Source organism: Mesocricetus auratus, unplaced genomic scaffold (genome assembly GCF_017639785.1).
Source record: "Mesocricetus auratus isolate SY011 unplaced genomic scaffold, BCM_Maur_2.0 Super-Scaffold_4256, whole genome shotgun sequence".
NCBI lineage: Eukaryota > Metazoa > Chordata > Mammalia > Rodentia > Cricetidae > Mesocricetus > Mesocricetus auratus.
The window spans coordinates 12,757,147-12,779,456 of NW_024429182.1; the positions used below are offsets into that span (position 1 = coordinate 12,757,147).

Sequence of the window (22,310 nt, forward strand, 5' to 3'; positions counted from 1 at the left end):
AAATGGGGGTAATACCTACATTAGCCAAGAGAGAGTTGAAGGATTGTTGTTTAATCTAATTTACTACTGGCAAAAAAAAAAAAAACAAGTTCATTTAGCTTTGGGAAGACCGCATTTGAAGAAGCTATCAGAAATTTACATTCACATGTTTTATGCCACTAATTTTAATTCAAGAAACGTTTTCACAGAATGACTCATATATTTTCACAGAGAAGAAAGGCGGGAATATTCATTGTGACATTATTCACAGCAATGAAATACTAAAAATAGGATAAATGTCCATGAATTAAGGAACATTTGAATGAGCTAAGATATAACATATGACAGAGTACCATGGTGTTATTGAAAGACTTGGTAGTTACATATACATCAACAGACTTTCCATGTGTATTGTTTTACCATGTTTTGAAAGTTCATTTCCCATTGTATATAAGTATGACCTAGTTTATGACTTAAAAATATGCCTTTAGGCACATAGCATTATGTTACAATTATAGAGAGTAATGATTTCAAAACCTCACATAAAGATTAGATTTGATTACTTTGGGAATAGGACAGGATGAACCTAAGTTATTATGTAACATTGTAGTATTGTCTGTGATACTTGCATAATATACATCTTTATTAAGTTTTCAACAAGAATACATTCACTTCCTACTTCCATGAAATTTTTATAATTATTTGTAAAAAAAATCTACATTTATAGTCACAGTTGTGGGCGAACAACAACCAAACAATCTCTGACCTTTAATTACATCAAACCTATGACTACAGAGCCATCCAGTAAAACAATGCTTTCAATGTCTTTCTCATTCAAAAGAGCTACATGTGAGTCTCTGGGAAAATATCAACCTGTAAATTGCCTTAAAGATGGCTACAGCTCATTTTATGGAATTAAAAATAAATGAACAAAATGAAAAGTAGACTGCTTTAAAACTGTAAGCAGAGAAGCTTCCTTTTTTCTTCACACTTAATTTCCCTTTAATGTAAAAAATAACAAAGAAGGTTTCTTTCTTGTGGGAAGGGTTGTTGTTGTTGTTTATTATTGATTGACAATCTATAAGCAAAGCTCTAACCTGGCCATTCAGGCCTATAATCTCAGATAGTCAGGGCGCTGAGGTAGGGAGATCACAAGTTCAAGGTTGCTCCAGTCCTTAATGAGACACTCTCTCAAAGTAATTGGCTCTAGTTCATTATAACTGGTGTGAGACCTTCTGGATTTCTAAGTGATGCTGTCTGTTTGTTTTTAACAGGAGATATTCTGATTTCTAATTTTTGACAGGCAATTTAAATTTCAAGTGTAGCTCAGGACAACTCTGTGTGGCCAAACAAACAAGGCCAGAGTCCAAATGAGATCCGAGAGTGACTCCTTTCCCACCTTGCTCTTCCACTTATGCCCGCCCACCCCATGAGGGACATAGACATCTTTAAGCCTCCCATCCTGGCTGTGCAGTGAAATCAGTCTTCCGGTATTTTGAGTGTGCATTGAGTGTCCCTTCTCCTTTGCTTTTGTTCATAGATGAAGCCAAGGTGGCCTGGTTTCCTGCTGACAGGAGAGAAGGAGGCAGGGATTCCAGGCTGTGTTTTGGAGCACAGGGTCTGCTCACTAGGGATATGCTTGGATATGTACCAGCTTACCAATTTGCTCCTTGAATAAAGCAGCAAAATACAGCAAAAGGGAGCAGTAAGCATGTGTACGTGTAAAGAAATCACAAATGCCGACATGACAACCTGTGTCCTTGTCAGCCAGTGTCTCAGAAAGCTCTTCAGGCTGGTAATGAAAGGGGCACGTGGGAGGGACACTTGCTTCCACTCACGAAAGTCCATTCTTCCCTGGCTATTTACTATGCTTTTTGCATCTGAACACTCTGAGAGAAGAATCAAGTCTTTTCAAGGCCACCCCAAACAAAATCAACACCTACCAAACCCTGGCCTGTGACAAGTGGGAGACAGTGCCAAACTCATCCTGCTTCTTGGCTCTGGTTCTGCCGCACGGGATGACAGATTCAATTTACAGCACATAAGCACTGAAATGAGTTGCTGAAATCTACTTCACATTCAGGGATCTTGCTGTCTTTAGCCAGACCCATGCACCAGAAGTCTCAATGCGTTGATTTTCCAAAACTCAAAGATACAATAATGAGTACATTGTGCCCACAGCCTGATGAGAACTCAGTGGGAAGGAATGGTGAGTTATCAGGCAGTCTTGGCTCCAAGAAGAAATGACTAAGGGTCACAAGAGGACCTCTGGGTGTCCTGGATGAGCAGGACATTGTCTCAGGTCCCATATTCCTGACACATCTCAAGTTGGAAGTATAGTGACAGTCCAGCCAAATGAGGATAAGCAGGCCTATGTGTGAATGTTATATGATGAAAGCCAGAAGGATATTCATCGTACACATTGAAATACCCAAAGAAGCTTCTAATAACCTGGCTTTGTTTGCTTGTTTGTTTTCAGTAACACCAGGTACCAAATATAGGGAGACATTGAGATTGACGGGTCACCATGTGACACTTGAGGGCAAGGAAGTCCAAATCCTGCCTGGGCTTGCTTGTGTTAGTTGCCCTTGGATGAGTAAGTACACATCTCGTCTGGGAGGGGTCAGCAACATGAGATTGTCACTAGTGATGTGAGATCCCCTTCTGTGAATGTGTGCTGTGAAAATGCGTTGCTTTCATTGGTTGATGACTAACGCTGCTTTGGTTTATGGCAGGGCAGAATATAGTTAGGTGGGGGAAAAGATGGCGGACTCTAGAGGAGAGATGTCAGCAGCAGCAAGAGAAGCAAGATATGAGGTAACAAGCGATAAGCTTTGTGGTGAAATACAAATTAATAGAAATGATCTACTTTATACATAAGAGCTAGCTAGTAAAAAACCCTGAGCCATTGGCCAAAAAACTATAATTAATTTTAAGCCTCTGAGTGATTATTTTGTAAGTTTCTGGGGGACCAGGAGGGACACAGAAAACCTTCTGGCTACACATCAGCATTCACTACATTTTGCATTAAAATGCTTAGCACATTGTTGAATACGTTTCTTAAATTGATAAATGCCTGCTATATTTTACTGCAAAGGGAAAAGGAAAGGAGCTTTAGTCATGCACATTCCTCATACATTCCATTAGTAACAAAGACTAGTCTGCTTCACTGTCAGGGATCATACAGGTGTGTTAATAGTAAAGTCACATCCTGGGTTTATATAGCTATGGATACACTTTAATTGCCAGTGACATGCACAAAAGAAAAGGGCATGCCTTAGATGAAAAAAATAAATGAGGATAAAAAAGAGGGACATGGCTTTTGAGCTTAAGTGAAGAAGGAATCCCAGGAAACTGAAAATCTTCACTTGGACTTGAGTGTGGGCAATGCCTTCAACCCGTACTCCCAAACTGCAACTGGATGGCTGACTGTATCTCACCATTATTATTGAGACCGAATTTTCTGTTCTTTATTTGAACATTCCCAACTGGAAAAACAAAGCAAAATAAAACAAAACACAACAGAAACCACCCCATTTATATATCTCCATGATAAAACCAGGTAGTGCATTTCCAAATGGTGAATGCTTTATGACTAACATGTTTCTAAGTCTAAAAACATCTTTGTCATGCATTTCTAAGAGCTGGTGTGGTGACTGCTCCGCTTGCAAAACTAAAGGTCACAGTTAAACGATGTGTCATCGTTATTACCACCAATAGAGGGATCTGCTTGGTATCTCTGGAGTATCTGGTCCAATTTCCAAGTAGGTGTACTGTAGCAGGATGTGTAGGGGAAGGTCTCTCCTATGTCAGGTTGGGCCAATTTCCAAGCATCCTCACCTACAGGATAAGAGTTTCCTGTGGTGTGAAGAGCTGCCTTAGATGGGCTCACTCATTTCTCTTGTATCCGCCCAAGGTATTTGGGGGAAGCTGCAGGTGCCAGACACTTGCTGCTAATCCAGGAAACAGAAAACAGGAGTTCCTTTTCTCAAGTGATTCCCAGGCCAATGGCAGAGGCAGCACAGTCACAAATGAATGTGCCCTGGATTTGTGCACAAGCATCCAGGAATTTTAACAGAGAGATAGTCTAACACCCTCCAGAGCCTCATCTCGTCCCTAGCAGGGCTGCATGCTTGCCAGGAGCTGTGCGGGGCTCAGGGAGACAGCTTTTAACTTTCCACATTCAGCAAGGTGAGCTCATCTATACTTACAAATGCCACACTATAGTCTAGTTTGGGTGTTACCAGGCTTTGCCAAAAGAGTTACTTCCTCACACCAGCAGAACTATGGCTGTAAGCATCTTTTTCCCTCTTTAGCTGGCTTTGTAAAACCACAGTAAGCAGTACTTAAACGGAATTGAATTCTATTAAATGCCTATACATTTTCGTTATGCTGAATTATATAGCTGCTTGTGATTACACTTTGCCTTTGAGATTACTAAATATTCAGACTTCCTAGACATCAGGCCTCTTGCCACCTCAGAGAAAAAAACTTTCCATGATTGGCTCAACTTCTATCCCTCTGGGTAATATACATATTGTCAAAAGTTGAAAAACTGAATTAAAATTTTGAACAAAAAGCAAATTCAGCTCTTCAGGTCTGTTCTTGAGAAATACCCAAGAGCTGTTTATTTTAAATAACAATATTACTCTCAAATGCAAGCACATAAAAATAAGCAGATTCAAGGGGACTCTGAAAACTTCCTTAGCTCCTCTAATCCTGTTTGTCCTTGACTGGAAAGTAGAGCTAACCTACTTACAGGAAGTGCAAATCAAAGGACGTGACATTGATTGAAAGTCCTAATTTAGCATGATAGGCATGGTGGATACCAAAACCAAACACAAGCAGGCAGTTCCCACCCCTTCTGTTGGACTTACAGCTTCCAAGCTTTAGTGAAACTTGTAATATAGGAAAATTTCAGCAATCTCAGCCTTTGTATGGCACAGTAGACAAGCTGACAAAGTTACAGGCATTCAAACATCATGGCAATCTTGGTTGACTTCAGTGAGAGTTCTTTCTAATTCTAATAGAATAATCTATCTCAGAATGCTATGGTTGTATGATGGTGGAGGCAGTGCTGCTGATGGAGGTGGTGCTGATGGAGGTGGTGCTGATGAAGATCCAGGAGGTGATGGTGGTGCTGATGAGGATCCAGGAGGTGATGGTGGTGGTGATCATGATGATAACAATGACAGTAACAGCATTTTGGAGTGCCCATTCTCAGTTGGTCAACCTCTGGCCGAGGTAAGACCTATCATTCCAGTTGGTCCAGGTTAATCACCTGGCCAAGGACCACACCTAGGAAGGCAGTCTTACCTTAAGCCATGCTAAAGGCATGGGCAGAATCACTTTGTGTTTAATAGGAGACTGTACTTCTGCCTCCCAGAATCCCAGCCCCCTAGTGTAGTCCTTATGAGCCACTGTGAGATCTATCTGGTCTGCCCATCTTCTTGAAGCCTGAGGCAAAAAGGCAAAACTTTCGTCTTTTATTCTGTCTCTTTTGTAAGTATGTTTTTTTCCTGATATTTTAGCTTCCTTACTTTTTTTCTAAAGCCTCTCTTCCCACCATGTGGCTCCCTGAAGTCAATGCTGGCTTAAGCAGCGTGTCATTTCTCCTCTTCCATTCTCCTCCTCCAGGCAGTTGCTGAGATTTAGTGCTTGCCTGCCCCAGGAGTTTTACCTTTAAGCTTTAAAATTGTCCTTAAGATTAAAAATAAAACAGTTTGGGGCTTTACAATGACTCGGAAGTTATTGGATAGTGAGGCATAACGATGGCGTGGGAACAAGGGATGGCGGCTTGTGTGGTACAAGTTTGTGGAGTCTAGAAATTCCAGGAATGTGAAGACAGTTAACAATGTTTGAGAGTGTCCAGTAATACTTGCCATACCATCCTGACAAAACATCTTTATGGCTTGTACTTGAAAATTATCAGTGAAGAAGAGTCCAGTATGACATGATGCCACCTGTGTCATTGTTAGGTTTGTTGTCTGCAGAACTGAAATCTGCCTAGTAGTCACTTTTGCTCAACAATAAGGTCTTTGTTAACACATTAATTAAAACTATATAAAGCAATAAATGAGGTATCACAGAAAGGCCAAGAACTCTGTCCAAGGTCAACTAATTTCTAAACCAGGCAGAAAGCATACTCCGTTTTTCTTAATGTGATGTATTCTGGATGATTCAGCGGGTCAAAGCAGGACATGCTCACAAGTTTTGTTTGTTTCGTGGGATGTACAACATTCCTCTACTATTTGGTCAACCCAGAACCTGCTGAGTTGAACAGAAAGTAGATAATAATTCTGTTTCAGAGGACACTGCAGATAAACCAGGATTCTTTGTCACAGCAAAATAGGTAGTAGAACCCCGGCTCCAATTCACAGGCTGGCACTTGTCCTGTTGTGTTATTTTATTTATTTTATGTGTGGGATGTATGTGCACCAAGTGTGCTGAATACACATGGAGGCCAGAATAGGGCATTTGATCCCCTGGAACTGTCATGACATACAGTTATAAACTGTTATATGGGTCTTAGGAATTGAACTCTGGTCTTCTGGAAGAGCAGCCAAGGCTCATGATTACTCCGCTAATCTCCCTAGCCTCAAATGTTACAACTGTTGTAATAATTGGCTTGACACAAATTCTGTATAAGATATACACAGCCATACGTGTTCCAAAGAAGTTGTAGTTTGTCTTGATCACTTTCAGGTCTTGTGAATGTAACTGTATGCCCTGTGGTTTCATGAGTACAGTAGCCATGTCATGTCTGAAGGCGGCATTTGACAACGCTGTTTCCTATCCTTCAGATCCTACATTTTTTTGCATCCTCTTCCACAGCAGGGCTGAGGAGCTCACAAGGCTCCACAGTTTATTGAAGAGTCACTGGCAGCTTACAGATGCTTGGCCAAGCGAATCATTTGCTTTGGGGGTGTGGTCACTTGTAGGTCTCCCAAGTTCCAGAGGATAGCTCCATGCCCATGTATGTATGAGCAGCATTGAATTGACTCAGTGGGTTATAAAAGAAATGAGAAAAGAAGGCATGAAGTTGGAGGGGGATATGTTGGGAGGGACCTAGGGGGAGTTCAAGAGAAAACTGGGAGATAGATATATTACATCGTATACTTGTATGAAATTCTCAATAAATAAATCTAGAAAAAAACCAAAATTCACGTACTTGAATTCTTGGGGTTCCATTTTTAGAATAGAGCCTCTTGTTAGCACAAATAATATAAGACTTTAACCACTGTATCTTCATGGTTAAGAATAAGTCCTTGACAGAGAGAGAGGAGCGATGAGCAAATTGGCAAAGAATGGGCTGGCGAAACCAGAAGAAACAGCTGATCTGAACAAGGGGGAGCTCTTGGACATCTGGGAGTATAGCATAGGACTTATCCAGACAGCCAGTGAGGAGGCCTGGGCAACCTATGGGGCCCTGGGCAGTAGATCAGTGTTCACCCCTGGCATACAAATGGACTTTGCATGTCCATAACACAAAGAGGGATGCTCTCTCAGCCTGGACACTTAGGGGAGTGCCTGGACCTGCCCTGAATGAAATGACAGACTCTGGATATCCCCTATGTGGAAGGAAGTAGGGATAGAGTGGGAGGCTGTGAGAGATTGTGGGGGTGCAGGCGGAGGGGAGGGAGAGGGAACTGGGATTGACATGTGAAGCAAGCTATTTAAAATTAAAGTAATAAAAAAAGTTAAAATAAAAAGAACAAAGTCCAGCTGATAGTAGGTCATCTTTAGATTTCTGTCCAATAGATGAGTAACTTTTTCTGGAAAACTTATCCTTATTAAGGGTTCATTTGTCAAAGTAAGTGGCCCTGAGAGTCAACATGTGAGTGTATAGTGTCCTGATGAGCTATGGTGCCCCGTGTTCAAAGATGCTAAGAAAATTACTGACAGGAGCAGCAAAATACATCACATTAACTCACATCTCCAGAAAATTCATTCCTGGGGGTTCATTTCAATAAAAACTCTCCCTTGGGACCAAAAGTCAATTCCTCTACTCTGGGAAATGGGAATGGATATGGCAGTCATGGAGCTTGGGGCCTTTCATCTTCCCAAGCCATTAAAATGCAAATCAGGGTGGGAGAGAGACCTCTGACAGATCTCTGGCTTAGTCTGACCAAGGCAACACTTACATCCATCTGCTGTCCGCACTTCCATGTGCACCAGGTCTGCCTCCTTATCCAATCCAGACACTGACCTGGGGAAGAAAGGGAGAAACAGGTTGAGTACAGCCATTGGAAATCCCAGAAGTGTGACAGGTTTTAGGGACTGCCACCTACAAGGATCACAATACATGTGGCCACAACCCTAGATTGGTGTCAGTGAGTCAAAGCCTCTTGAAAAGAGTCTGTGACACACAATTTGAATCTGAATCTCTGTCCTCAACCCATCTCTATCATTTTCTATCTTCTAAGATATTTTCTTGATTCTCCCATCCCGATCACCTTCCATATGTCTTCTCAATCATAACATCTCCTCCCTTATCCTAGGAACTGAAAGTAGAGCCCCATGCATGCTCAGGATAGGCAGGTACTCCAGGACTGACATGAATCTTCAGCCATGACACTAATGCATAGCCACATTCTTGCTATACCCATGTCTTACACGTAGAACAGTTTTCTTGCCCTGTTCTATTGGCCTCAAGGCCTGGATCCACCCACCATCATCTGATTCTGTCTACCCTTCTTTCCTCATTTTTTTATATAACAAACAACAACTTTGTTGGCTACCAGCATTCAAAATATGGTGACGAAGACAAAATTCTCCTGGTTACTAAATTGAGAGAAACCTGAAGACTCTCTTGCCAGTAATTAGAAGCAGGTCAGCTAAGAGTCTGTGTTGTGAGATATTTGGGGTATTTGGTGAAGCCCTGAGACCATGTTAATAAATTCAACCCTGAATCAGGGGCAGAGTCATGGACTAGTTGACAGAAATTAGCCATAGAGAGTACAGAGGAGCCAGGAAGACAGACAGATGCACAAGAAAGAGTAGGGAGGAGCTTGGAGATTTGCAGTCATTTTTGTTTTGGGATAAGTGGGGAGATGCTCTCTTGAGGGGTCTCCAGCCAAAGTGGAATGCCAGCTAGTTGCTTCTCAGTCTTTCTGAGCTAGCAGGTTTTCATTCCAACATCTGATGCCCAAGTCTTTAATGGTAAATAGAATGATAGAGACTTAGTTAAAAAAACTATATTTGGTGGCAGCAGCAGGGCTGTTGGTGGCAGGACGAGAAGTCCCACCAGGCTGCGGGTTGAGTGGCATGGCGCTTACTGCAGGGCACTAAGGTTGGGGGTGGGGGATATGGATGGGAATGGGATGGGTGGATGGTAGTTAAAATATCAGTAGATTCAGTTGCAGCTGCTGTTCTGGAGATAAAACGAATCTGTATAGATGCTCTTTACAGATCCTTCTTAAGGAACACCAGGGCAGCTGTCTCCTGTCTTAGACATCAAGACCAGTATTAGACACAGAAATCCAGCTGCTAGTGCCAACACACACTGAAATATGCATGCACCGAAGAGCTTAGAATCATGTCTCCAGTACACCCTAATACACAGGATTTGTAGGACGTGACCATCACAGGGGTCATTTCTAGGAATAGAACCTCTGCTGGTGTTGTCAATGGCTCTGTTCTGTCATACCTGGGTAACTCCCAGTTTAAACCATCTCAACACCAGTTTTCTACGTCTTCAGGCTTCAGCATGTAAGAAAAGCAAGTTAGGAAGTGAATGGTAATTAGTGGACAGATTGACTAGCTGGTATTGAGACAGTAAGAAAATTTGAAAACATGAAAAAAGACTGAAAACTCAGAACTCCATCTCCACATCACTAATCCCCACATTTCCCAATAGCTCTGGGTGTTGCTGCATGACAGTTGCATTAGATGATTGACATCTACACCAAGGGCTGAAGGCACAGTGGAAAAAGAAGCAGGGGCTTTAGTCTTAGTTAATGACACCAGGAATGCAAATGAAATAAATAAGAGAAAATTAAATTATTCCTGATGATTAAAACAAAACAACCATGTCTTAGAAGACAAAAGTTTCATTTATCTAAAACATTTACTTCCATGAAATATTTCTTTTCCCCATAGCTAAGCAATTGAGGCATTACTTTAAACGGAATCTTTCCCCTGGTGATTGTTGATATGTTACTGTTTTTGTTGTTGTTGTTGTTATATATCTCATTTGATCCTAACAATAAATCTCAAACATAAGGATAGCAGGCAACATTTCTCATTATTTGACTGGAGGGGAAACTGAGGCATGGAGAACTTACTCACCCTAGATCACATAAGGAGCAGGTCTGTATGGGCCATTCTGACGGTCTGCTTGTCTAGCATTTTCTATGCCTCTTCTCCAGACAATTCCACAGTCCTTCTAAACCCACCTGGCTCAAACCAATGGCAGCCCTTCCTTCTGTCTAAGGAACGGACCCCCTCTCTCTGCTAGCAGCACCTTGGCCACAGCGGTTCAGCAAGCTGACTACTTGGGAGCACTCTAGTAGAGCTCAGAAACTAACAGATGTTTGAGACTTCCTGCCTAGAAAGGTGAAGCCAAAATTAATGCAGGTGGATCTACAACATCTGTGGTTTTGTTGTTGTTGTTTGTTTGTTTTTCTTTTGTGTTTTGTTTTTTAAAGCACCCAGCAGATTTCCCTAGGTAACCATCCTGTAAAACCCCACAGCCCTAAATAAGGTTCTTTGGCACAACCTAGCTGTGATCCCTATGTCCAAATCCAGCATAAAATACCAGGGCCCACCAGGCAGTGGTGGCACACGCCTTTAACCCCAGCACTGGGGAGGCAGAGGCAGGTGGATCTCTGATTTCGAGGCCTGGCTGGACTGACAGCCTCCAAAACAATACAGAGAAACTCTGTGTCGTAAAACCAAAATAGAAAAAAAAATACCAGGGCCCGCTTTGGCTGTAAGTCAGAATTAGTCTCAGAGTTCTCAACTTAGCACAGTCGACATTTATTACTAAGTAGGTCTCTGTTGTGGGGTCTGTGCTGTACATTGGATACTGTTCACATTATTTCTAGCCTCTATTAGACAGAGCAGCATCTTTGCAATGCGACAATCAAGAAATTATTCTAGATTATGTGAACCATCTCCTGGTGGGAGATGAAATGACTCCTGTAGAAAGTCATTGCCTTCACTAGACACACTTAATTGCTGCCCGGACTTTTTGACACCCTGTTGTGCCCAAATTCTGAACCCCAAAATCACCAAGAGGCCCATTTCTATGCAAAAGCAAAGAGTTTTTATTGTAGATGTTTAACGAGCTAACCCCATTAGCTCGGGCCCTTCACCCTGCCACCATGGCGAATGGCTGGAGAAAGACCCCAAACAACCTCGAGGCAGGGATCTTAAAGGGTAGCATAAGGGGAGTGTCTAGGGATATGAAACAATCTCAGGATTGGTGTGCTTCTAGGTTTGGGTGACCTGACCTGTGTTGATTGGTCAACTGGTTGTTATGGCCCATAGGCCCCACCAGGGCGGTTGCTATGTTCTGCATGTCACTGTTGTGCACTGTCTGTAAAGCACACCCAGAGCTGTAAAGCACAGTCCCACCAGCTAATTTCTGATTGGTTCCTTGCCACGAGGAGGGCATCTGACCTTAGTGACCAGGACAGGAGCAGCAAGGTCATGCAAGCACATGTTAGCCTGTAATGGCTGCTAAAATGGGGGACTGGTCACTACAACCCTTCCTCACAAGAGAGCAAAAGTAAATCCTTGGACCTGCATCTCCTCACCTGGTGCAAACAGTGATGCTTCTGTGATGCTTGTGAACTACTGCTATTTTGGAGCATGCCATCTCACCAGGAAATTAGCTTATACCAAACATACACAATCAGTTCCTATCCTTAAACCCCAAGTCCCACTCTGGAAACTCAATGTAAACAATATGCCCAAAAAACAAGCCCACAAAACAAAAAAGAAAATAATCCAATAAGGTAAACATATCGATGCAGTCTGTTGGGGGATGGGAGAGGGTGACAGGGCAAAGGATGCTTGTGTGGAAATGTGTGGGGAAATGCACAAGATAACAATGACAAATGCTAATGAGAGCATCTAGTATCAGGCATTGTGTTTGGTATTCACAAGCATTATCTTAATTAATCGTTGAAATGAGTTTTAAAGGAAGTACCATTCATCTAATTTCCCTCCGTGGTAAAGAGGATAATAAGAGAGATTAAGTGATGTGCCTGAAGCCACATGATAGCAACTCACAGATTTTGAGAGCACACATGTGCTGGGCACTATCTATGCAGGTCTTGTTGAATCCCCATGCCAACTCTAGGAGTTGGGAATTGATCTTTTCCTCAGTTTAAAGAAGGTACAATCAGGCATTGAAAGCTTAAGCAACTTGCCTCCAGTCACCCAGCTAGGATGCAGCAAGAGTGGGGCTTAGGACAGGCAGGTGGCTTTGAGACAGAGCTTAACTTCTCCCGTAAGATGCTGCTGCACCTATCCTAAGGGAGAACATGATCTGAGCAAAGCCACTTCTAGAACAGCTGCTCTCAACCTGTGGAAAGTCCTTTTTACAGGGGTCACCTAAGACAGTTGGGCATTTCTATCCTGACTCACAGCAGTAGCAAAATTACGGGTATAAATCAGCAATGAAAATAATTATATGGTTGGGGATCACCACTCTAATAAAGGGTCACAGCACTAGCAAGGTTGAGAACCATTCTCCTAGTGTCAAGATTCTATCCAACAAGCCCCTGTCCCCAAATGTAAATTCTACATAAAGTAGCATGCTGGGGATGTTCTGTATACTTCTCTCATTTTACCAAACATTTTGTTTCTAGACTACTCAGACTAGGAGTCACTCATATTGGTGATGTTCCATGAGAAAGGAACATCAAAAATAAATATAAGGAGCAAATAGGTCAATGCAAAATTTGAGGAATAGTGTGTAGAGATTTTTGAAGTGAAAGACAGAAGAGTTGACGGAAAGCATGTTTGTAAACTGCCTTCACTCTTGTCTATGACAATGGAGACCAGAGGAGCTGCAGTAATGCTGCAGGCAATGGGAGGTATAGGAGAGGCACATGCCCTGTGCTCAGACGTCATTTTAGCTATCATTATTTTATGTGAAGAACAAGATAAACTAACCTGCCCTCTTACCCACTGTCCCTTCTCCCCATTTTTTTCAGTCTTACACTTGCTGACTGTCTAATAGACATTCTTCTAGGCAGCAGACAGGAAAAGCCCACTCTCTATAAAATAGCTCAGCTGAGGTACCCTCATCCTATGTGAATTGGGCCTCTGATCACAGTCTCTGGAAAACAGCTTTTCATGAGGGCTCTTTAGTAAGATATCAGAGTTCTCCTTGGGTTACAAGATCATTGAAGTAGGTTTAAATAACCTTTGTACCCTACCAGACAGGATCATTGACCTCAAATTTTATTGTTGACTAATCCATCAATGTACTTGACCACAGTGTTTATCATAGGGAAAATCACCAGTAAATTTTTGTTCAATGAATGATGAAAACAATTCCACTCAGACAACCTTCATAAAACCCTGCCTGAAGCATTCTTTAATTCTAAACAAAACTGTCTGATGTCCATAAAACAGACCCCCTGTCCCCATGCTTGAGAGATCTATCTGCTTTGTTTATCACTCATGTTATTCTAGAAAAGTCGAGATTAAAAAAAAAAAGCCCAGTCAGAGCCACATCAAGTGTGAAGCAGTTGCCTTTTAGAGGTATTTGTCATTAATCTGATAACAATTGATGAGCTCAGAGATGGCATGGAAGATCTTGTGATATGCTGAAGGGAAGGACAGTGATTGTCCTGCCAAATTGGAAGCCTTTTCCAAGTTAAGAGAAAAGACCAAGGACACAGGAACAAAGGGAAGTAGCAAGCCACAGCCAAACCTCCAGGGAAGACACCAAACTTGGCCCCTAGAACCTACACTCAGACATGACTGATAGGAGACCAGCAAGGAGGCCACGAGCCTGCCCGCTTATTTTTAGCAACAGCACTCTGTGAGAGCAGTCTTCATGTCTGCTCACACAAAGTAGGTCAGACAGGAACATCTCAGGATCCATGACAGCACACCTCGACAGGCAGTCTCCCAGGGAGAGCTGGACACAGCCACCTTTGAAACATCCCCATCTAATCCAGCCCCCCATTTCACAGGTCAGGAAGCAGTCTGTGGTTTGTGTCAAGTGGCCCTAGATCCAATTTGCAACTCCTCTGCTCCTAGCCTCTTCATAGTACACTTGGCCACCAGGAAACAGCAGCAGGCCAAGAGCCCAGCCCTGTCTGTGTGGGTATGAATTCCAGGGCACAGATTTCTCTAGAAATAGTAGAACCAAACATTGGGGGAGAAAACTAAAGCCAAAATACTGATGGATAAGGTTAAAATACCCAGGCTTTATAGACTGATCAGCTCAACATTAAATTGCAAAGTAATTCCATGAATAGTAGTTTAACTGATAAATTATAACTGCATGTATGAGTAGGGGTTAATATGATGTTTTGATATATGTGCACAATATGCAATTATTTAAATTAATTTAATTAGCATATGTATAAACTCATCTCCTTTTTTTTTTCCTTTGTGGTCAGACACAATTTCCTATTTCGTAATGTATGTTATTAGAGCATTGTCACCTATCAGGCCTGAACTTATCTCTCAAATGCATACCACAGCATCCTCCCCCAAGCTCTCTACTTGGAATACAAATTCTACTATACACTCAATAGCTGCTCTTACACTTAGCTCAATGCCTACTTCCCATGTAAGCTCCTTACACTGACATTATATTAGAATTTCTTGGTGAACTGTGTAAAAATTGTTAAACGCCAAAGCACTGCCCCTACCCTGGGGATTCTGGTTTAGTTAAACTGGTATAATAGCTTTCCCATCCTGATTCTCACAGCACTTGTAGCAACACAATGTACTGGTGTTCTGAGTATTAAAGCAGGGATGCTTGGATTCGTCTTAAGCATTTCTGACCCAGGAGGTCGAGATAGAGCCCAAGACTTTCCATCCTTAGGAATTACACAGAGGATGGGATGACGATAATCAGACTCACACTTTCAAGAGCACTGAGTGGGGGGTAACACAGAGGCCAGGAGCTTGGAATAAACAGATGTGAGAAGCACAGTTAGACTCCCAAACTCAGCTTTGGGTTGTGAAAGCATCTCCTCCATGTGTTAGTGATATGAATAAGAGCATACATTCTACTGTCAACCCAGGCTGAGGTCTGAGTCACACAGCTTGCTAACCGTGGAATCACAGGCACTGCACCTCATCTGTCCCACGCCTCAATAGTTTTCTTGAACAATGGAGAGATTAATAATATATATTATATATTTAATATATAATCATTATCTCCACTGTTATATATTATATAATAGTTTATATTGTTATGTGATCATTATTACAATAATTAGGATAGAGGGACAGTTAAGTTGGTAAAGTGCCCATCACCGACTTAAGCATATGTTTGATCGTCACAATCCATGTACAAAACAGGGTATGGAGACATGTGTTTGCAATCCCAGTGCTAGGAAGGGAGGAACAGGCAGATCCCTGGAGCTCACTGGGCAGCCAGCCTGTCTGAATCCTGTCTCCAAACCCATCAAACAAGAAAAGACAAATAAGGTGGACCATTCATGAGGAATGACCCAAGGCTGATCTCTGGTCTCCACAGACTACACACATGCACATGCACTGGCATACACTGGTGTGCCCACAGCCACACATAAATAGAAACTAATGCCTTTATGAAAAATAAGTATGTAAAATACTTAGAAGAGGGAGGCGCGTGTTAATGGCTTTCATTGTACAGCACTTACTGCTAAAACACTTCTGTCATATCCATTGGAATTACTAGATGAAGATGCCAGGATGTCTACATTTTTAAATGTATTATCTTTTTTGGGGGGGATTTACGAGACAGGGTTTCTCTGTATTGTTTTGAAGGCTGTCAGTCCAGCCTGGCCTCGAACTCACAGAGATCCGCCTGCCTCTGCCTCCCGAGTGCTGAGATTAAAGGCGTGCGCCACCACCACCCGGCTATCTTAATCTTTAATCAAACTTAGACATCAACAAGGAAATTTCCCCGACCGTTTTATTTTCAGATGCGCAATGGAGATTTTCAGAGTGTTCAATTGCTCATCCATTGGTGAGACAGGAAGGGCAGAAGGGACCTGGCTTCAAACAGTATTACTCTACTGCCAGACTGATGTGTTCCGTGTTTTCCTCCTCCACCATACTCTCCTTAAAGGCAGCCTCTACATCTGATTAAATTATGTTTTCCCTAGTGCACAGCACCACATCTTGTACTGCACTTAATAAGTATCTATTGAGCAGATAAATATACATGAGTAATAACCGCCTAGCAATATGTTTCAAATGAATGTTGGAAACAATTCTGTAACACAATTAAACAGATTTCATTCATTTAATTAATCTGTAAACAATGAAGTGAATGAAGACTTCATTTTAAATCAATATGCTGCTATCTTCACCATTAATCTTCGAAGCAATATTGGGCCTGTGAAACATAGTCATCTGTGATTTGCTTGACGAATATGATCATGCTCTGAAAACGGCAGCACAAGACCACCTCAGGGGTTTCCTGCAGCTGAAATGAGCATGGTTCCTCTAGTGGGCAGGGACTCTGAGGTCACAACTTGTCCTGACTTGATCAGCCTCTTGCTTGCTTGCTCCGTATGATGTGCATCTGCTCTATGTTCCAAAGAAGCCCTTCTTACCTGGGGCAAACAGATTCTCTCTCTACACTTCAGTACTGGACTGACAGATGACAGCAATGTGACATGACATGGGGCAATTTGTCATGAAAGTTTAAAGTTTAGGAGAGAAAGAAGTAGGAGAGGAGGAGAGCACTCTATATCTTTCTGTATTTCACGAATAGGGTTTTCCCCTGGGTTCTAATTGCATTTCTTATCTAAGATATTCTCTCTCTCTCCTCTCTCTCTCTCTCTCTCTCTCTCTCTCTCTCTCTCTCTTCCCTCACTCCTGTGACCTCTTTCATTGTTCATTGTCTCTTTCTTGCATCCACAGATCCATTAACAACATACTCTCCCAAAATGTTGTTCAGGGTGTCTTCCCATGTTCAGAAAGCCTTCCCAGGATCCTTAGTTAGTTATCTATTGTTGCCTCAGTCTTCCAGTTCTCTGATTAAGGGGTTCTCAACAGATACGTATTTTCCAAATGATGGGTTGTATATATGGCCGGTAGTGTATGAACAATATTCATTTAAAATTAAAACTTGATTATTGATTTGAAGTCCTGTGGGCAAAGGGCCAAGACTGGGAGATATGCATCATATGTTAGAACTAACTTTGTTTCTAAATTGAGAAACATCCATACAGATTTCCATAGGTGTTAGACTAGTTTGCAATTCACCCTCAAGGTATATAAAGGTTCCCTTTTGTCTACATCAATACTAGCATTTTTTGTTTGTTTCTTAATGGCAGAGGCAAGATGTAATCTCACTGTAGCTTTGATTTGTAGATTTCTGATTGCTAGGAACTATGGATGTTTTTAGCAGATATGATTGTGCATCAGTATGTATTGTAGCTCTATTCACAGAGGCGATCATGAAAGCAACTTAGTTGCCTTAGAGGAATTTTGAAGAAGATCATGGAATCTTTTGGCCCCAAAGAAGGAAGCTCTATATTGCATGGGAAAATGAATTCAACCTGAGCCAAACATTAAGCAAATTAAGCCAGTCTTAGAAAAGTAATGCTTGTTTTCTCTTATTTGCGATTTCTGGATTTCATTTAGTAACAATCAGGCACACATACACTCATTCATAGACAGACAGATATAATAGGTTTCATTATCTGTGGTAACAAAGGAGACTGAAGAGAGAAAAAAAGGGGTAGGGAGACTGGGTCTGTGTTCAACAAGTAATATGTACTTCTAAGAAAAAATTTAAACTAAATTTTTCATAAATTAGAGAGAAATTGAAATAAAAATCATCAGCTCCCATCTTATGTTAATTTCATGTAATAGGGTAAGTAGTTTTTATGAACCTTTTATATAAAGTTTATAAAAAGATAAAGGTTTATATTGGGTTAAATACATAATGTAAATCCTACCAGGGAAGCAGTAGAAAAAAAAATAATCATGACCTAATCTAATTTAATCTAACATCTTTTAAGTTCTGGATGATTAGAGACAAATCTTTCAGCCTAGGGAAGTACAGTCAGGATATAACACACACATCAAGGGGCCATTCTAAAGACAGGCAATCTCAACTCAGCTGAACCAGAACCAGTGCCATGAAATAAGCTGCCCACTGTTTTACACTGGGCTTTGGTCGGTGAGATCTCAGGACTGGGCTATGCAGTAACAAATCAATAAGAACTCACCTGTAAAACACTGAAGCACCTTGCTACTAGGAATACAGCCAGCAAGCCATTAACTGAATGTCCACTGTGGGTGAGCACCCAGTGTGATGTGATGCCAGACGACGCATCTGTTTACACACAGGGCAGTTACAATCTTAGTATTTCTTGTGAGTAGTTCCACATTTTCCAGAAAATTTTTGTTAAATGAAACCACCTCAAAGACCTGTGGCTCACAGAGGACGTGTTTATTCATGACATTGATTTGCAGAGACCACATCCTTTGCAACATTCCCTGAAGTTAAACAGAGAACAGTCAGAATCACTGTTTCTAGCCATACGATTTTGTAAAGTCCTGTCTCCAACCAAGTGATATACCACCTAGGCTTAACTTGTTACTTTAAAATGTGTTTATGAAATAACATATTAGCAGCATATCAGGAGGACAAAGTCAACCAGGAAAGATGTCAGGACAGAGATGTGGCGCTAGAATGTGTGGGATTAGATAAAACACAGAGGGATGGTATCCAAAGTTTACGTTGGGAAATGGTATGCTAAAGATGGGTATCTGGGAAGAATGCACAAGAAGTCACTCCAAAAACACAGTAAGAAAGATCTTGAAGATACTGCAGTCACTATAACAGAAATTTATGAAAAAAATATTTTTAAAGATTTTACTACAGATATGTTTGGGTACTTTGATAGCAATAGATATGTATATAAACACATACATATTTAGTTTACAGGCTGTGTATTCAAAATTTAGAAAATACTATCATCTGGAGCATGTATGACTCTTAACCAGAAATAACTTTGGGAAGTGCTGTCATTATATCACTCACAAAGGAGCATTTCTTGTTCAGTATTTAGTCAATGCCCACAAACACCTACGTGGGTGAGCCAAAGAGCAAGAACACAAACTCAGGATGAAGGCAGTGTCCACTGAGATGACCCGAACGTTTCCATGAAAGACCCCAGAGATTCTTCTGTAGACATAGCTGGAGCTCGTACCAAGCTCTGCAAACTAAGTCCACTACTCTCGGGACTGAGCTCTTTTGAGGCTGTCTCTCAGATAAACCGCAAGGCCACATAATTAGATGCAGGATTATGTGGTACTGGCTGGAAGTGTTGGAAGTACTCAGAGAGTTAATTAAAAAGGCAAAGGGTGTTAAGGAGACAGCTTGGGAGGGTGGGTGGGGAGTACAGTTTGTAGAAGTTCTACAGAAGAAAGAGCAAAGAACCAGGTGTATTTATAGACTAATAATGTGCAAAAGGGGGGAAATGTGTAGCCTTGGGCAATTCTCATCAAGTTAATGGATGTTGCCAATTACTGCAGTTACATTTTTAATTGTATCTCAGCTCTAAAGAGAATAAAACCAGAATTTCACAGTCTTTGCCTCAGGACCATTAGGGGTATGCATTCTGGTGTAATAGAACAGTGTAGACATACTACTGTGGAGTCTACACTGACAGACCTCTTACAGCTGCCTCAGGTATAGACTGGGGCTGGAATCAGTGGTTAGTAAAAGATGTCTGTCATTTATAGAGATGTGGCTGGAAGACAGCAGACAACTGTATGAGGGAGCAGGGAGGGGTATCCACAGGGAACCCCATATAGAAGATAGTAACCATTGTTCCACATCCTGTGATAATGTAAAGATATTTGCTTACTACTTGTGAGTCATCTTATGACCAAATGATTCCTATGTCAATCATCTTATTTACTACCCATTGCAATTGACTTGATTAATCAAATAATGCCTCTTCCTCACATCCAGATTTTTCAGTACATATGGATATGAGGTAGTGGTAGACAATGGTAGGATATGACTACTATACTCAGAGAGACCTGGGTTCAAATCCCAGCCGTACTATCAATGACTATATAAGTAAGCTTCATGCACCCTGACCTCTCAAAGACTTAAGATAATTCTGAGAACAGAACAATAGCAGTGGTTACTGGACGGGGTTGCTGTAGGGAATTAAAGTAGGAAATAGTACGTCACTCCTATCACAGGTTAAAGAATACCAAACATATTTTTGCTGTAGGGACTAAATTGAGCAATAGTATGTCACTCCTATCAGAGGCTAACGAATACCAAACATGTTTAGTCTGATCTTCCCCAAAGACTTACCATTTTTGACCCTGACTATATCATGTTGACTTCATTCCATTTTATTTAATTTTTGTTTTGTTTTATTGAGACTGGGTCTTTTTATGTAGCCCTGGCAGGCCTGGAACTCACTATGTAGAGCAGACTAGCCTAATACTCACAGAGATCTACCTGCTTCGGCCTCTGGAGTACTAGTACTAAAGGCGTGCACTGCCATACCTGGATCTTCGTCCAATTTTATGAACACAGACACTGCTGTATACATCAACTGTCTGAGGGATAAAAGGTCAAATCAAAATATCCATAGGTAGAACGCATAGCCTGCCTTCCATGAAAGTTCTCCACCCAACCTCCTGCATACTACAGAGGGCAAGCAGAAACACCTCTCAGACCTTGGAAATCAGAGTAAAAGATGTGTATGCACAGCCTAGGCACAGAGCAGCAGCCTCCAGAGAAATGATGCTCACACCTGCAGCCATCGGCCTGGGAAGGGCTGCCCAGGGCAAGAGCAAGAAGTTATACCCTCCGGGCAAATTAAAATTAAAGTGAACCAGACGCTCCAGAATCCTCCCATGGGAGTCATTCAGCTTAGTCCTGGGCCGGGGCAAGATCACTTAATAGGCTCTTTTTCATCTTTAATTTCTCTGATTCAGAAAGTTTACAAGATCAATTGCTAAGAGAGCTAATGTGAGGAGATGAGGCAGCAAGATGCAGAGGGCCCAGAGTCAGCTAATTCCTTAGCTTCTAACTAGAGTCCACAGGGACCCACTTACATAAGGCCCGAGCACTCCCTGCCCTGCTCAATCGCCCCTCCCATCCCAAACCCCTCTAAATAAAGAATTGGAATTGCAACCCAGCAAGAATAGCATATCAACCTCAAGCCAGCCAGCACTTGCCAGGAATCCCGGCAAACCACAATTCTGCCCAGGGTTAAGAGTCCCGTCCTATCAGTCATCACACCTAAGGGCCCAGAGCCCTTGTATCTTCAAAGATTATCCAAAGCAATGCAGCTCCATGATCAAGCCAACAGGCTCCCCATCCTCATGAGGTGAAATCATATTTCTACTCCTTTCTTAAACCCAAGCCCTGGTTTCCTCATCTACAGAAGATGAAAGTAAACATAAAGACTGGTACCTGCCTCAGTTTCCATAACAGGACGCTTGCTTCTCTTCACCATCTTTGTCTGCATATTTTCCTTGATGATGGGAGAATTAAACTGATTTTTTTTTCTTCACAGCTGGCTCTGGGGAATTCTGGAAACCCTGGGAAGGAAGCTGTCAATTTGTTCACTTGCTGAGAATGAATTCTGCCTCATATAACTCTTGACAAATTGCCATTTTTAAAAGGGCCTGTTAATTTCCAATGAGCAAATGGCAATCGGATATCTTGTTTAGTCAACAGATGCTCCTGAAGCAAACAAATGGTTCTTGTTTAATAAACATGGAAACATCCTGTCAGCTTTGCTGAGACCATCCTATTTGATTATCAAGGGAGGATCCCATGGATTGCAGGACAAGTAGAAGTTCTCAGAGGGGGCATTAGTTCCATTGAAAGGGTCAATGTGATGCTCCTCTTTCCTAGGCTGGGAACAAAAGTGACCAGCAAAAGACCTGTGTTTATAGAAGCCAGAAAGCTCCTACTCAGATATAATGTGCAGCACATCTCCTAGAAATTGAATTTGAAATACACTTCAAAGGAGACACCATCTGAGACACAGGAGTGGTACACAGTCATGGATTAATCCTAGCTTTGGAGTCAGCTTAGACTGGATCCTGGCTCTACCACTTACTGTATATGAATCGGTTATTTAATCAACTTTCGCTTTCTTGACAAAAATACAGGTTTCCTAAAAGCATGAGAGGAACAA

General features: G+C 41.7%; 1 protein-coding gene across 1 annotated transcript in view; it reads right to left on the reverse strand.

Moving 5' to 3' along the window:
- The window catches only part of Sorcs3 (sortilin related VPS10 domain containing receptor 3), a 609,591-nt gene that overhangs the window by 157,271 nt on the left and 430,010 nt on the right, over positions 1–22,310 (reverse strand). Inside the window, exon 6 of the mRNA XM_005063478.4 lies at positions 8,124–8,188. Within this exon, the coding sequence (XP_005063535.1) occupies positions 8,124–8,188 (65 nt within the window). The remainder of the gene's footprint in view (positions 1–8,123; positions 8,189–22,310) is intronic.